Genomic DNA, 17,171 nt, shown 5'->3' on the forward strand with positions numbered 1-17,171 from the left:
TAGCAATCCACCATTGAGTTATGTCCCTGATGCCAAATAGGTTAGGATTGTGATTTCATTGCCATGAAATAGATGTTCTGATGTTCATTAGCTTTATATTCTAAAGCACAAGTCTGTGACACGAAAGCAAATTAACTGTGTTTTTTGTAAAAGCATACTGACTGTGTTTTGGTCACCACAGTTTGTGATTGCACCAGATTATTCTAACTGCACATCCTAATCCTATGTTTTATAACTTCAGAGTTTTTCACCATACATAAATGATAATTTGTGAAGTATGGGACGTTTTATAAGACCAGACTTAGGACCTAGAATGTAGCCCAAAGTTAACCTAATCAAGAATCATTTTCTGTTCCTATAACTCAGTGTTTCTGATAAGCAACTAACTGAAACTAGCCTTTCACATGTTTTGTGGGGGGGGGCACACACGTGCATGTGTACCCACATGTACACACGTGCGCCATTCCTGGGGCTTAAACTCAGAGCCTGGTGTCCCTTAACTTTTTGCTCAAAGCTGGTACTCTACCACTTGAGCCACAGCTCCACTTCTGACCTTTTTTTAAAGTTGTTAATTGGAAATAAGAGTCTCATGGACTTTCCTGTCTGAATTGGCTTCGAACCATGATCCTCAGATCTCAGCCTCTTGAGTAGCTAGGAACACGGGCATGAGTCACCAATACCTGGCAAGCAGTCTGAATTTTGTCTGTCTCCAGAATGTTCCATGATATTTATTTGTAATTGGTGAAGTGGGTAATTTTCTTTCAAAAAAAGGCTGAAATCTATGGCCTTAGAAAAAATAACTATCTTTTGATAATTATCGAGCATAACCACATTTAATTCTTTTTGTTCAGAACTAAAAATATCCCAGTGGAATTAATTTTACCATCCTTAAAAAAAATCACAGAGAAAATTCTTCTTACTTGCTCTCATTTGAATTGTGATCTAAGAGGGGAAAAAAGGCTCAGAAAATTAAAGTTGCCATTTTCTCCTGACCACTGCAGTCATAATGAATCCCCAAGGAATAATTAACCATGAGTAACTGAGAAAATAATGTACAGAGGTTCAGTAAATCTATATAACTGCCCCTTGCTTCCAGAAGAATGGAAGAAACTCAAATTCCTTAAAAATAATGCAACTGTACACCCACTTTCCACGTGAGAGAGATTAGAGGCAAGCTAATTCCCTGCAAAATTACAGGTCTGTTTTATTGTTTCAAGTCTTCTCCATTCCGTTGCAACCACTTCATTCTTCCATGTATACTCATGAAGATATTGCTTTCCATATTACAAAAATAAGCCTTTTTGTCTTGCTAAAGTTAACTGAAATTCAGTTCATCAATATTTTGAGCAGTAAACCTTGTGCATCATATCATTGGAATAGGTAGGGGATGGGAAATATGGAAGTCTAAAACCAGAGAAATTTCCAGAAGAAATGCTATGGGGTAGGAAAAACAGTAATTATCTACTACAGAGCCAAAGGCTACCACTGAATTCGTTTGCAATACAGTAGTAACTCTCTGTTTTACTGGTTCCAATGATTCCCAAACAAGTTTTGGAGGGAGTAGTCATTGTATGATGTCCTGAGGGGACCCCCAAAATGGCTTCCAGGAGCTTGTAACTTTGTAAAGGACACCAGATGTACACCCAGCAACCAAAGATATAACAGTAAACACATCACAGTCAGATTTGTCTTGCCTGCATTGGATTCAAACTGAGATCCTCAGATCTCAGACTCTTGAATTGCTAGGATTACAGGCATATCCACCTGCACCCAGCTGAAAAAGAGGATTTAGATACCCAAAACCTGATTCAGGAAAGCAATCAAATAGGTTACAGAGGAGGAAAAGTCGAAATTTATTCAGGCAGCCAGTGAGAAAAAAAAATCCTTTTGACTGTGCCCACCAGTGTAATTTATAAGATTTGAAAGTAGGAAGAGATACTGAAAATTGCTGACTGCTAGCCGAACATCCACTCCTATTTCTGATGGCAGAAAAAGGCCTTGCGGGAGAAATGGCTTCTGGATGGAATCAGCAGTGGACGAGAGCAGGACGAGATGAAGAAGCAAAACCAGCAAGACCAGCACCAAATCCAGGTTCTAGAACAAAGCATCCTCAGGTAAGGCCCCCACTGAGATACCCCCACAACTCCCTTTATTTTGGCTTTGTCTTACGTTGTATGTAGAAAAGTTATTCTTATTTTCAGAGGCACAATCACCACTTCCGTTGGGATTTCTAAAATGGTCTTAGGGAAACACCAGGAGACAATAATAGCAATGTGCTGCATACATCACCTGAGCATAACAACACCAGATTGCTCCATCAACTGCACACAACTCTCTATTTCCCTATATACCTATCTTTTAGTGTTGTTGAGAATATTTTAAATGGGCATGCTACCTGGAGAATTAGGGAGGGCTAATGGACAGGATGCCCAAGGTCATCCTCAGTCAATCTACTTTATATGCAGGAATTAAAAATGACCAATGAAAACTATTGAAATTTAATAAGAGGGAAACACTGGATACCAGTGGCTCACACCTGTAATCCTAGCTATTCAGGAGGCTGAGATCTGAGGATTGTGATTTGAAGCCAGCCCAAATAAGAGAGCCCATGAGACTGTTACCTCTAATTAACCACCATAAAAAGCTCAGTTGATAGAGTGCTAGCCTTGAACAAAGAAGTTCAAAGACAGAGCCCAGGCCCCAAGTTCAAGCCGTAAGGCCAGAAGGAAAAAAAAATCCCTCAGTTGTTTGTTCAAAGATATGGAGTGCTTTCAAACCATAGGTAATAAGCAATTCATCAAATAAAGTAGAATTTGGAAAACTTGATACTTTGAAAGTCAACCCTTAGCTGGGCGCTGGTGGCTTATGCCTGTAATCCTAGCTACTCAGGAGGCTGAGATCTGAGGATCTAGTTCAAAGCCAGCCCAGGCAGGAAAGTCCCTGAGACTCATCTCCAATAAACCACTAGAAAACCGGAAGTGGTGCTGTGGCTCAAACAGTAGAGCACTCGCCTTGAGCTGAAGAGCACAAGAACAGTGCCCAAGCCCAGAGTTCAAGTCCCACAACCAACAAAAAACAAAAGAAAAGAAAAGAAAAAGAAAAAGAAAGTCAACCCTTAGCTAAGACCTCTTACCAAAAGTCTGGCTTACTCTAATGACTGCTTTCTTCATTCTTCCACACAGAACCCTTGTTTCTGAGTGGAAACTAAAATTCATCCCTGTTAAACCCTGCTGCTGCTCAGCCTTCTCCTTGCTTCTCCTCAGAACCCCTCTTAGGAGTCTTTCTGCATACTGAACCCCTACAACTTTCTCTGCACCTGTTGATAATTGAAGTGGATACATCTGCTCAGACTGTGCTAATAGGTTAGGGAGACATTCTGAGTAATCCACAAAATACTAGGACCCTAACTTCTTATCTTTAACTATTGAATGCTCCCAGAAGCACAAAGCTTTCTAGAAAGATTGAGAATGGCCTGTCTACTTAGAGTACCTACCTGACCAAAAATCAAAATGGAGAAGGAAGATGAAATATTGAATGAGGTCTGATATACAGGGAGTATTTCACATCATAGTCTCCTTTCATCTTTCTGGCCCTCAGAGGTAGTATTACCTTCACTTTTGGCTGAAAGGTTTAAAGTAGGAAGAGGCAGATCAGCGAAGACCTCACTGGTCTGCCCTAAGCTATCTGAAAAACAAGTCACCAGCAGACTCCATGGTCTCAAAAGCCGTGGTTTCTTGAAAGTCTCTGAATGCTATTCTGTTCCTCTGTTCTTTTGCCAAACAACTTCCTTCCCCATGTGGAATCTTCTTCTGGGTCATTCTGTTTTCTTTATTAAATTGCCAATCACAGGTCAGTTCATTCACTAGCTTTTTTTGTTTGTGGTTCCATATTGGGGTTTGAATTTAGAGCTGTTCTTTTAGCTTTGTTGCTTAAAGCTAGTGCTCTACCATGTGAGCTATAGCTCCACTTATGGCATTTTTGCTGGTCAGAATCTCTCGGATTTATCTGCCTAGGTTGGCTTCCAACTTTGATCCTCAGATCTCAACCTCCTGAGTAGCTAGGGTTCCAGGTGTGAGCCACAGATGCCCGGCTTACTACCTAATTTCTGACATCTTACTACAACTTAATTTTAGACCTTAAGATGTTACTAACCCATCAGTACTCCAAATTATTTTAGTCCACAAATATAAAAAAGAATGGTTGATTTTTTTAATCTTGTAAAAAATAGGAAACAATTACATTTGAATTGAGTCATTTAATCCAGCAGTCCTAAAATTAAATTTTAAGAAAGAATCAATGTCTGTACTCATAAATGAAGAAATGAGCTCAGAGAGACGTGTCACAAAGTCAATAAAGGGTACATTTGGGCCTAAAGCAACCTAGGTTTAAATGCTCTGTAATTGAAAAATGAAATGAGAGTTATAGATATAGTAGATATAAATGTTATAGAGATGGTAAAACAGTTGCTTGGACAAGTATCTGTAATTGCTTTGGTTTGGAGTTTTACTCTGTGTGTGTGTGTGTGTGTGTGTGTGTGTGTGTGTGTGTGTGTGTGTGTGTGTGTGTGTGTGTGTGTGTGTGTGTGTGTGTGTGTGTGTGTGTGTGTTGGAATTCACACAGTACTAGGAAATGCACTCTCAACTTGCTTTTTCACCCAAGGCTGGTGCTCTATCACTTGAGCCATGCCTCCACTTCTAGTTTTTACTGATTAATTGGCAATAAGTTCATTTGACTTTTCTTCCCCAGGCTGGCTTTATCCCATGATCTTAGCCTCCTGAGCAGTTAGGATTTCAAGCGTGAGCCACCAGTTCCCAGCTTAAACTTCTTTGTTTAAAACAGTCCTAGAGCTGGAGGTCTGACTCAGTAGTAGAGCATCTTTCTGGCAAGGGTGAGAACCTGGGTTCAAACTCCAGGACTTTCAAAAAAAAAAGGAGGAGGAGGAGGAGGAAGTAGAGGAAGAAGAGGAGGAAGAATTGGTCCTAAAGAGATGCACTTGCAAACAACTAGTAAAGAATGCTCATCCTTGTGGCCTGATGGAAGCATGTTTCTCTGGTTTAAAATGTGCAAAGAAGCCTCCGAGTGCTTACCACAGTCTGTGTTCTTACACTGACTGTATAGAAAGAGGAGGCAGAGTAAACCTACCCCATATACACCTCAGCCCAGGCTTGTGCCTAGCCTGTATTGTGAATGGGGAGACAAGGAAAAAAATGTGCAAAGATTGAGGGGCTGGAGAGGCGGGGGGGGGGGGGGGAGAGATGGGAAGGGATGAGAAGGGGAAACAAAGGAGGAGGCAACAATGGTTGATAAGAAATGTACTCAATACCTTGCTCATCTGATTGTAACCCCTCTCTGCGGTATTTTCACAATAAAAGAAAAAAATGTGCAAAGATAGGGCTGGGAAGGTGGCTCAGTGGTAGAACGCTTGCTTTGCATACATGAGGCCCTGGGTTTGATTCCTCAGCACCACATAAACAAAAAAAAGCCAGAAGTGGTGCTGTGGCTTAAGTGGTAGAGCACTAGCTTTGAGCTGAAGAGCTGAAGGACAGCACCCAGGCATAGAGTTCAAGCCCCACGACTGACAAAAAAAGAAGAAAAAAAGTGCAAAGAACAGAATGTTCCAAAGCAACATAGGAAAATGAAAAATATCTGTGCTTCTACAACTGCTGGGCTTTACAGAAAGCATGTTACCAAAGCTGCTTTGCCTGATCACTGGACGTTTTCTTCTCTTATCTTTTTAAATCGGCTAAATAATCAGGTGCGTGTTTTCAAATTCAGTCTTTCTCCTAAGCAAGTACCCAGAGTGCTGAAGCAGCTTTCATTAGCAGCTAATTCCGTTTCAGTCTCCTGTTTGTTTTGAATCATGATAGAGTCAAATGATGGAGCTGAACTAAGCAGAGCCATCCTCATTCTCTAAGCAGAGAAAGGAACCCAAAGCCAGAATGTGATTTAGCTCTTGACTTTGGCACATGCTCAGTTGTGACTTTCTTTTTTATTAATTCTGCCAAATTCCTCCCCTCTAGAATAAGAGTTAGACAGTAACATCAGAATAGAAACCTTGCTACTGCTCACCGTCCATAGCAACAACAAATGAGGTTTTCATTCCTTCTATGCCCATAATTTTGTGCACTAATTTCAAAGATCTGACCTCTGCCATCCAGACCCTTGTCTGCCAACCAGTGTTGTCTTCCCCTTGCTGACTTCAGTTTCCCTGCTCATAATGGTGGGCAATTATAGTTCATACACAGAACTGTCATGAATAAAATGACTTTCAGAGCACCTGATACTTGCTAAGTGTTTGAAAAATATCAAATACTACTCCTGATTAAAAGTTAAAAATAAAATATTGCCCAGAATTTTCCAGGTGTTTTTATTTGGGGTCCAACATCTTCTGGGCTTTTTTTTTATTTGATTACCAAGAATAGTTTTCTTAGAATAAATTGAGAATGTCACCCAATCAGAATTCTATGTATCTAGAAGTAACTGGTGAGCGTTTTTGTTTTTTTTAATTGGTTCAATGGCTAAAATGCTAACAGGACTTAATATTTATAGGATATTTACTGGGGATTAAGCACTATGCTAAACACTTTCTATGTTTTGTTTTATTGAAGCCTCAGACATTTAACAAAGAAAAATAGGATTTATAGAGAATAAATTAGTCCAAATTATACAGCTAAAAAGTAAAGTCCAGGATTTTATTTGTAATTAAAAGTCCTAATAAATTGGGTGCTGTTGGCTCACATCTGTAATTCTGGTCATTCAGGAAGCTGAGATCTGAGGATTGTAGTTCAAAACCAGCCTGAGCAAACAAATCCAAGAGACTCTTACCTCCAATTAGCTAGCAAAAAGTCTGAAGTGGAGGTGTGGCTCAGCGGTAGAGTTCCAAACTTGAGTTAAAAAAGCCAAGTAAAGCCAGGCAGCGGAGGCTCACACCTATAATCCTAGCTACTCTGGAAGCTGAGATCTGAGGATCTCGACTCAAGCGGTTCAAAGACAGCGCAGGCAGGAAAGTCTGTGAGACTCTTATCTCCAATAAACCACCAGAAAACCAGAAGTGGTGCTGTGGCTCAAGTGGCAGAGCACTAGCCTTGAGCTGAAGAACTGAGGGACAGAGCCCAGACCCAGAGTTCAAGCCCCATGACCGACCCAAAAAGCCAAGTAAGAGCACAAGGTCTTGAGTTCAGGGCCAGTACACACACACACACACACATCCCTTAAGTCCTAATTGTTAGAAAACTGGGTCATGAGGTTATCAGAATAAAGAAAAGGCAGAAAGCAAACTCAACAGATTTTATTCAGGAGTGAAGCCTGGGAAGGGTAACCAAGTCTCCTTCAGCATGGCTGAAGGGGAAACAGCGCAGCACACCTTACAACTAGGGTCTCTTTAAATATTGGGCAGAAAGAGTGAAGCCAGCAGGAGGGGGGGGGGCGGATGGTTAACTGGAGGCAGGCTGGGTGAGCCAAGTTATTTTGATTGGGGAGTTTCAAGGTCTCAATAGGTAGGGGGGCCTTGGTCTCAGGCTCTCTTCCAAGACCGATGGTACATTTGTTCAAAGGGAAGGAGAGGGGAGAGATAGTTGAGTCCAGCAAGGACAGTTCTAAGATATGGCTGTCTTGGGAGGTGGGCATTTTAGGTTAAATCATTTTCCATCACTAATGTGAAAGAAAAGTGTGCCTCAGAGCCTGCAGAAAAATTTTACAAAAGTTAAAACCTGTAAACTCTACTTTGAAAACCCTTTTTTATTTCTAATCCATGCTATGATTTTACTCTCAACTATATCTATTACCTTACAGAGAGCCATTCACTTGATAATGTAACACAATTAAACATTGAAAGCATTTCCTGACTCACACATAACCTTTAAGGAAAGCACGGCTCCTTTCTCATTTTTCTCCTCTTTTCTGCCAACGAGAGATGACGTTTCACCAAATCTGTGCGTTTCCATGGTTTTCATCCTTTAGAACTGGAACTATATTATTGAGTATTCCTCCTGATTTCCAGATCAATGCCTTTGTATGCCGCTGTTTCCAGGAGCTACACTGAACATCTTCAGAATCACTGCTTCAATAGATGTTCACTTGGCCTTGCTCTTCCTTCTGACCCCTAACGTGTCAACTTCCTGCTTGTAGGCACCCACTTCCTGTCCAAACATGGCCATGCTCCCAAATGAATAGGCCTGCTTTGAAATTCTATTCTGATACCTCGCTGCTTGCCTCTTTACAGCCAATACACCCAACGCAATACCAGACACATCCCCCACACCCATGCAAGTAGTCTCCAAAAGAGCTGAGTGCTCTGTGCCATTCATGTCCTGCAATCACCCCGCGAACCCATGACCTCCCTCCCTCTGCCAAACTGCCTTGTACCGAGCCACACTTTCTACTCTTGATCTGTGTCCAAGGCCCCTAGTGCACCTGACAGAGAAATACCATAAGCATAAAGTGAAAAAGGCTAACTGCCAAGGAGAATAATTCAAACACACTGCATTCACTTTGAGAAGGATAAGCCACTTAGGATTAAATATTCCCCAGTAATTTTTTTCTTTTTTTACATACTCCAAAGTGCCCTTCTCACCTTCTGCCTTCTTTGAGTGACCTTTCATAAACAGAACCTGCTATACAAATGAGCAGGTATAACAGGAGAAAGGCCGAGGGGTGAACTTTACCAAGGCCCATGGAAATTAAGACATGCCTCCATAAATGCAAATGAAAGAGGAGAAAAGGGCATTTCATGCTCTTTTTTTTCTTTTCTTTTCTTTTACATTTTTTTAAATTGTGAAATTACCATACAGAGGGGTTACAATTACATGGGCAAGGTAATGAGTACATTTCTTAACAAGCATTGTTGCCTCCTCCTTTGTTTCCCCTTCCCATCCCTTCCCATCTCCCCTCCTCCCCCAGCGCCCTCCTTGAGTGAACTCACAAAAAGTTAACTCACAAAAGAGACCAGGCAAGATACCATTTCAAGAGGAAATTAAAAATATTGATGTCGAAATACAAAAATCGGCCATTTGTTGGCTATTGTTGTGGCTAGTTACATATGATTTAACAAAGTTTAGGCCATTGTGATTTCTATGCAAGTTTAACCCCTTCTTGATGGTCTTGTCCTGCTATGCAGCCCAAATGGACCCTAATGAAACCCATGTTTCACCAGACACAGTGTTTCATGGGACACATGCTACCTGCATGAAAGACATCACCTTCTAAATGCCGCTGCCTTCTTGCTCCAATCCAGCTAACCATATCTAATAGCATAGAGAAGGAAGCTAAACAAGCTGTTCTCTGTGGACCACATAAGACAGAAGAGAAACAGAAACAGAAACAGGAGAAAGGGGAAAAGCCACCATTTGTTTCTTAATTCATTTGCTGTTGCTTAGAAACACTTAAGAAATTATTCTGAGGCTGTCATATGAGTCAATATCATTTCAACATTGTTTTTCACTCTCCATATTTGACTAATTGGCTTACCAGATTTGTAATCATTCATATGTTGTTGAGGTTGTTGTTTTTTTAACTTCCTGGATGGCCTGATAATTTTTAATTCAGGAGCCTCATTGTTAACAAAAGAAGATAAGTAGATCAAAATTTCATCAAGAAAGAAAATCCTATCCATACCACCAAAATACACACACACACACACACACACACACACACACACACACACACACACACATACACGTGCATGCACAGACACACACATACACACACTTCCAGTACAATGTCTAGCACATAGTAGGAATATCTGTGAATATACAGATTGATAAACAAATGACTGAGAGAAATGGAGGATGGGTGGATGGACTTATAAATACTACCTCTTTAAGAGGACTACCTAAAGAAGTTTTGAGAATAACCTGAGTACTAATGAGCTGAAAAAGAAAACGTTGATCTTCTTTGAAAAAACAAAAAAGCAAAAGAAAATCTAAAGGCTAGACCTGGAGGATCATGGGTCTAAGCCAACCCAACCAGAAAAGTGATCAAGACTCCATCTACAACTAACTAGCAAACTGTTGGACTGGAGGGGTGAGTCAAATGGTAAAATCTCCAGCAATGATCAAACACATCAGGCAAGTGCAAGGAACTGAATTCAAGTCTCAGTACCAGAAAAAAAAATTAAGGGCAAAGTTACGTGAATAGAGAACATCTTCTGTCCTGAGCAATTCTCTGAGAAAAGTGTTTGCCATTTTATACAAAGACACACAGATGGCTGGGGATAACTCAGTGGCAAAGTGCTTGCCTAGCAGGTGCAATGCTCTGAGTTCTATATCCAGTACCATAACAGAGAGAGAGAGAGAGAGAGAGAGAGAGAGAGAGAGAGAGAGAGAGAGAGAGAGAGAGAGAGAGAGAGAGAGAGAGAGAGAGAGAGAGAGAGAAACAACAACAAAACAGAAGAAAGTTGTCGATTCACCTGTGGTTATACCATGGCCACATATGGATCTTTCTGACTCAGAACCTTTCCACCACACCACCACATATCATAACATTTATTCTTTGTTTCCTCTTTCATGGTTTTTTAAAACTTCATTATTGAATAGTGGTACAAAGAGGTTATAATTCCATAAGTCAGGTACAATACAACTTGATCAAAATCACCTCTTCTGTCATTTTACACACACACACACATTTATTCTTAATTCATTTCATTGAACATTCTTGAGAACACTTTTGAGAATCAGAACTATGTCTTCTGGTTTTCTACAGGAGATTACAGAGTTGTAAGTTCCCCAAAGCAAACTTACCTTTGTATTGACCTATCCTCAGACACTTTAACTTTTCCAACGTGCTTTTATATTAATTTTCCCATTCAGAAAGACATTCAGTACTTTTTATACAAATTTCAGACTATTAGTAGATTTGTCTTAGATCTTTGGCTTGTTAACCTAAAAAGAAGACGGAAGAGGAGGAGGAGGAAGAGGAGGAAGAGGAGGAGGAAGGAAGGAGGGAGGGAGGGAAGGAGGAGAAGAGGAAAAAGGGAGGAGGAGGAAGAAGAAAAAGGAGGAGGAGGAGAAAGAGAAAAAGAAGATGATGAAAAGAAGGAGGTGGAGAAGATGAGAAGGAGAAGACGAAGAGGAGGAGGAGGAGGGGGAGGAGGAGGAGGAGGGGGAGGAGGAGGAGGAGGAAGAGGAGGGGGAGGAGGGGGAGGAAAACAATCCAGAATTGCATGGTAAATTAGTTTCAGTGACCCATCCTCTGAGTCTTGGACTCTCGCTCTCTCCTCTCTCTCCTCTCTCTCCTCTCTCTCCCTCTCTCTCCTTTTTCTCCTCTCTCTCCCTCTCTCTCTCTCTCTCTCTCTCTCTCTCTCTCTCTCTCTCTCTCTCTCTCTCATACACACACACACACACATATTCAAAAGCACAGACATATCACATCAGAGAAAGGGATTTGTGCTGCCATAGGCCCTAGACTTCACTTCCTGTGGGAGAGTCTCTGTAACCAACTTTCCAGCCCAGACCACATCCACACCCACCCCTGCAATGCTTCCTTTGTCCATCATAAAGAAAATGGCACATAGTCTCTCTCTACCACCCAAGGTTAATGGGCTCTTGTTGATTATTCTGTTATATTAGGATAGGAATTTATATTTCTTGGTCTTCAAATAATAAGATCCTGTTTGAAGAGTCAAATAAGAACAATTAACAAAGCAAAAGCAAAAAATGAAGTGGGTAGCAAATAGGAAATATAGTGTTTGTTCCCTTATATGGTTAGAGATAAATGTTAAGGGTTACAAGGCTCAGTGCCAATGCTAAGTTCTGAGTGGAGAAAGCTAATGGGTATTGACATCACCAAATACATTTTGTCATTCCATCATAGGCTAACAAGTGACTTATTCACTAGAAATATTTTGTCTACACAATTTTTTGAAAAGCTTATCAGAATCATCAGTGGGCAGATCTAATTTGCCATATCTTGGCTCTAAGAGGACTTCAGGGATCCTGAGGACATTCTTAGCGCCCGGGTAGAGGTCAAGTTGGATTATTATTGCAATTATTTTGCTGTCATTCAGTGTTTGGCTGTACTCCGGGGTTCTCCCCAAGCTCTAATTAAAATCTACACACTTCGGCTTCTATCCTGCTAGACTATTTGAGCAGCCTAAAACCAACCAATACCATGGGCCACACCAACTCTAGGGTGGGTATTGATGGACATTCATTTGAATATTCCTTCGTAACTTGCACATGATGGTAGCTGATTCTCCAAAAAAAAATCAGCTCTCTCTTCAATCTATGACAAATGAAGCTTCTAATCTCTATACAATTATTTTCTAAAAATCTCTCACTTCTAATGGGAGCTGCCTACATGAAAGTTCAAATCCTATTCACATTATCATGCCCATAAGAGTAATTAATTAATTAATTAATATTCATAGAGATAGTCAGAGCTGAGATTCAGCCCTGAAAAAGCTGTTCAAATGAAATGATAAAGTCTTCCACGTGGAACAAGTCTTTCTACTTGGAACGAGAGAGCCTGTTAAAGTTGGTTTGGGAAGGAGGGAGGGAAAATAGGGGCACATGACAGAGGAAGTATAAGTCTGTTTAAGGTGCATTGTTTTCACACATGGATAGATCCAAATGAAACCCTCTCGGACAGCTAATTGATGTTGATAAAGTATGTGGGAAAATATTATGCAGCTTTCTAAAGATCTGCTGTTTCCAATTATCAGAGCAGATGGCTTGACACTTGTTGCGATGCCTTTGTTGGTTAGCCCTCAACTTCTAGCCATCTTAGAGCTGATGAACTGGCTGTCAGTGAGCCAGTGGCTCATGCCTGTAATCCTAGCTATTCGGGAGGCTGAGAGAACTGAGGATGGCTTGAAGTGTGGCTTAACCAGGAGAGCACCACCTAAGAGAGAGAGAGAGCGGTCCTGAGTTCAAGTTCTAGTCACTGGAACAACAACAACAAAAAGCTACTGTATTGTATTGCTTGCTCTGTTCTTTAATGCTTGAGATTAGAGCAGTAGATCTGGCTCAAAGGGCAATTCCTATGTGATGTACACCACATGCCACTGCATCTTCTGGCATGCTTCATATAACACATGGCTGTTGACTATGGTAGGTTAGAGCTTCTTCGCTGTATGCTGCTCTTTGACACCGGCTAGTCTAATATTCTATTGGATAGTATAGAGCATTTCTTGTTTTCACCGAGGTGTCTGTGCATACAAGTATTCTTCATCTTTTAGAGCTTAGTGAAATGAACTATAATTATAATTGATAGGTAATTAGTCCTCAATTAAAGCTTAATGCTTGATTTAACCATTTGTGAGGCTCCAAATTTAGCTACCTTCTACTTGGATATTATATCGTGAAGTTTTATTGAAAAATATAGTTTGGCTTGACCATCTCTTTAACCTCTAGCTCATTAGTAACAACTCATCTGCCCATTACAAATGACTGACACCCTACCTTCATGCTTGTCTGATTACAAGCTTGGTGTTGTGGCTCAAGTAGGAAAGAAGCTTTGAGTTCAAACACCAGTACCAAAAAAAAGAAAAGAAAAGAAAAAAGGTGGAATGGGGGGGGGTGGAGAACTAAGTGCATTCAGTAGTGTCCACCAAGTTTCCAGAGATGATTAGTTGAGCTTACCAGTGAAAGGAAAAAAAAATAAAAAGATGTTTCCTTTTCATTGACATCTTAGCCATTTAATATTACTAGTGAATATTTTGGCCATTTTTTGAATATTTTCATTACCTTGAAGTCATTGTACAAAGGAGTTGCCAGTGAACGTGATTGATGGAAACAGTGCCATCTTGATCAACATCACCCTTTCAACATTCTCACCCATCCCTCCCAACCCACCCCTTCCCTCACTTTCCTTAATTTTTAGGATAGGTATTACATTGTTATCATTTAACAAAGTAGATTATGTGTACAATGCACCTTGATCTGGGTCATCCCTTCAACGTCTTCACCTCCTTCAACCCTCCCCTTCCCTTCTTTCTATGGATCCTGTGGTATTTACTATGAATTCTCCCTCCTTTCCCACCTTCATTCTTCTACCCCTCCCCCCTTGGTGCCATTCCCCGCTCCCCTGCCCTCTTCCCCACCCACAAGTACCCATTTCCTGGTATTTATTTTGTGGAGCTTTGACTTAGTCTTCCTAAAGCATTTAACTATTTGAGCTCTCCAGAGTCTATTTCTCTAATATAAAACATAGACAAAAAAGTTAGGTGTCAACATAACTTGTCCAATTTTATATATCCCTTAGGAACGTAGAAACTGTCTTCACTACTAAGAGCAAAAACGGGTTAATTTTTCTGTTCTACCTGAAATGCAAGATAGAAATGAGTAATTCTGAAAAATCAATGGAGGAAAAAGTACTTTAAAAAAACTCACAGAATCTGCCACACATAATTCATTCCCCCATCAAGTGATACAATAGTGAGCATACTAGTTCTGCTGCCTTAAAAGAGTCTTAAGTTCAGTCATATAAAGGCATGTGAACATCTTATTTCTTTCTCACACAAAACTCCTAAGTGGAAGAAATGCAAGAATCAGCGTGTACAGAACCCCCTCTCTCTGTCCTGTGGCTTGCTACTCCCTCGATGCCTTTGGCAGGATATTCTCTAAAACAGCCAGCTGCCGTATCTGCATTCCAACTTAGGAAGGGGAAGATAAATGGAGGGCACGCCGCTCTATTTTAAGGATATGACCTAAAAGTTGCAGATGTCACCTCTGTGAAGCTCTTACCAGCCAGAAATGAGTCAAGTGCACTATCTAACTACATGGAGAGCAGAAAATGTATTCTATAGCAAGATAACCAGGAATGCACAAAACTCAGAGAGCTCTATTAGTAAAAAGAAAGGGGGAGGATGGATTTAGGAGCAGGAGACTTAGTGTCAGAAAGAAGAACTGTTCTTCCTGCCACCATGTAATGAAGTAGGTGCCATCATGCATATTGTAACAATTCGGATAATGCTTGAGTAGTGCCAAGGGTTTCTATCTAGAAGATTATTTTCAAGGCTAGGTTGTGTACCTGAAGTTGTGCATGTACCATGCTGGCTCTAAAAATCAATGTGTTAACGTTGAAGATAAAGTTTGGACCTGATAGGGACTGTCACAAATGTCCTTCCTTTCCCCAGCAGACTGAAAAGAAAGGATAAAACTAATCTTTATTAAGCCATGGATCTATTCCAAGTCCTGTGCTAGGGACTTAGAAAGATCTCCATTACCTTACAGTCCTTGGAGAACATCATTATTATTTCCCAAATGAGAAAAGTGAAGTTTGGAAAGATTAATATGCAAGCCAATCGTGTTAGCTTTGCTAGGGGCTCATTTTCTGTTTTCTAGTAGGGCTGGAAGAAACTCTTTTGCTTTAAAATGTGCTTCTTAGCCGGGCACAAGTGGTTCACATCTGTAATCCTAGCCACTCAGATCTGAAGATGGAGGTTCAAAACCAGGGCAGCGAAGTCCATGAGACTTTTATTTCCAATTAGCCACCAAAAAAGCTAGAAGAAGAGGTATGGTTCAACTGGTAGAGCATCAAACTTGAGTTTTAAAAAAAAAGCTCAAGGACAGTGCCTAGGCCTTGAGTTCAAGCCCCACTACCAGCACAAAAAAATGGGGAGTCGGGGGAGAGAGCAGGGGGAGGACCTCCTTCAGAGGAAATCTCATAAAATGCAGAAACCTGTCAGTTACTTCTAGCTGTTTCAAGATTTGATGAAGAAGAAAGGAAAGGCAATCTCTATCCCTAAGAAAAAAAGAGACACAGAATTGTGTGCCACTCTCCACAACATGAGCTGAAGGCAACAACCTTCTGACAGCTTTTGTGCCTCAAAATTGGGGCCTTCTTTGTGTAGCTTGAAGAAAGAGGGAGGGTGGTGATTCTAGAACCTCGCAACTGGTCTCCAAGGTATGTCCTCATAGCCCTCCCCAACCTAACACCTGACTCAGGCTATCCAGAGAAACTAGCCCTGGTGCTCTATTGGGGTACAATCCTGGCTTTTTAATAGGAAGGCAAGAGCTACAGAGATGTAAGTCATCAGGCCTTCCAAAGTATGTGCACAGTGAAAAGCTGGTCGTAAACATAATTTATTGGAGGTTTTCAAATTGCAATATTAAAACCAAATTGTAGGGCTGGGAATGTGGCTTAGTGGCAGAGTGCTTGCCTAGCATGAATGAAACCCTGGCTTTGATTCCTTAGTACTACATAAACAGATAAAGCTGGAAGTGGCGCTGTGGCTCAAGTGATAGAGTGCTAGCCTTGAGCAAAAGAAGCTCAGGGACAGTGCCCAGGCCCACCCCCCCAGGACTGGCAAAAAAAAAAAAAAAGTCAAATTGTGATAGCCAGCTTGATATATTAAGACACAATTCCAGAATTTGGCTTGTATCCAAACCCCTCCCTCCCCCCACAAAAGAAAAACCTGCTTTAAAATATATTAATTTAGTAAGCCCCAGACTCTTAAGGAAACAGTGGTCAACAAAGAACCAAAGAACCAGCCAGGTGCTGGTGGCTCACTCCTGTAATTCCAGCTACTCAGGAGGATGAGATCTGAGGATTGTGGTCCAAAGCCAGGCAAGGCAGACAGATCTGAGAAACTCTTATCTCCAAATAACAGCAAAAAAAGCCAGAAATGGAAGTGGTGTTTAAGTGGTAGAACACCAGCTTTAAGCAGAAACAGTCAAGCAGGAGTACAAGGCCCCGAGTTCAAGTCTCAGTCTAATTAACAGATAGATAGATAGATAGATAGATAGATAGATAGATAGATAGATAGATAGATAGATAGATAGATAGATAGATAGATAGACAGTAAGCACCAGTGCCTCACACCTGTAATCCTAGCTACTCAGGAGGCTGAGATCTGAGAATCATAGTTTGATGCCAGCCATGGCAGTAATGTCTCCAATTAGCCAGCAAAAAGCCATGAAGTTTAGCTGCGGTTCCAGTGGCTGAGTGCCAGCATTGTGCAGAAATGCAATGGTCAGGCCCCTGAGATCAAGCCCTAGTTATGGACACAAAATAGAAGAAGAAAGAGGACGGAGGAAGGGGGGAGGGGGAGGAAAAAGCAGAGGAGGAAATAGAAATTAAATAAAGGAAATAATAAAAATAGAACCAAAGTTAGGCACCTAGAAAAGAAATGTAATCCTGATGAAATTGCCTGGCTCCCGGACCAAAAAATGTCCAGCCCCTCAAAACAAAATGTAGCTTAGGACAGAAAGATTACCCTGGGGTAACAGGTC

At 41.0% G+C, this 17,171-nt stretch overlaps 1 protein-coding gene and 1 non-coding gene across 2 annotated transcripts in view; both read left to right on the forward strand.

The window, feature by feature from the left end:
• Positions 1–17,171, forward strand: part of Palmd (palmdelphin) — a 50,140-nt gene that overhangs the window by 21,828 nt on the left and 11,141 nt on the right. The window contains exon 3 of the mRNA XM_070007800.1: positions 1,990–2,114. Coding sequence (XP_069863901.1) covers positions 1,990–2,114 — 125 coding nt within the window. The remainder of the gene's footprint in view (positions 1–1,989; positions 2,115–17,171) is intronic.
• Positions 5,071–5,201, forward strand: LOC138817380 (small nucleolar RNA SNORA51). Its single transcript, XR_011368837.1, has one exon. It is a non-coding gene; the product is annotated as a small nucleolar RNA SNORA51 (small nucleolar RNA).

Source organism: Dipodomys merriami, unplaced genomic scaffold, assembly GCF_024711535.1.
Source record: "Dipodomys merriami isolate MVZ:Mamm:240054 unplaced genomic scaffold, mDipMer1.0.p SCAF_7, whole genome shotgun sequence".
Taxonomy (NCBI): domain Eukaryota; kingdom Metazoa; phylum Chordata; class Mammalia; order Rodentia; family Heteromyidae; genus Dipodomys; species Dipodomys merriami.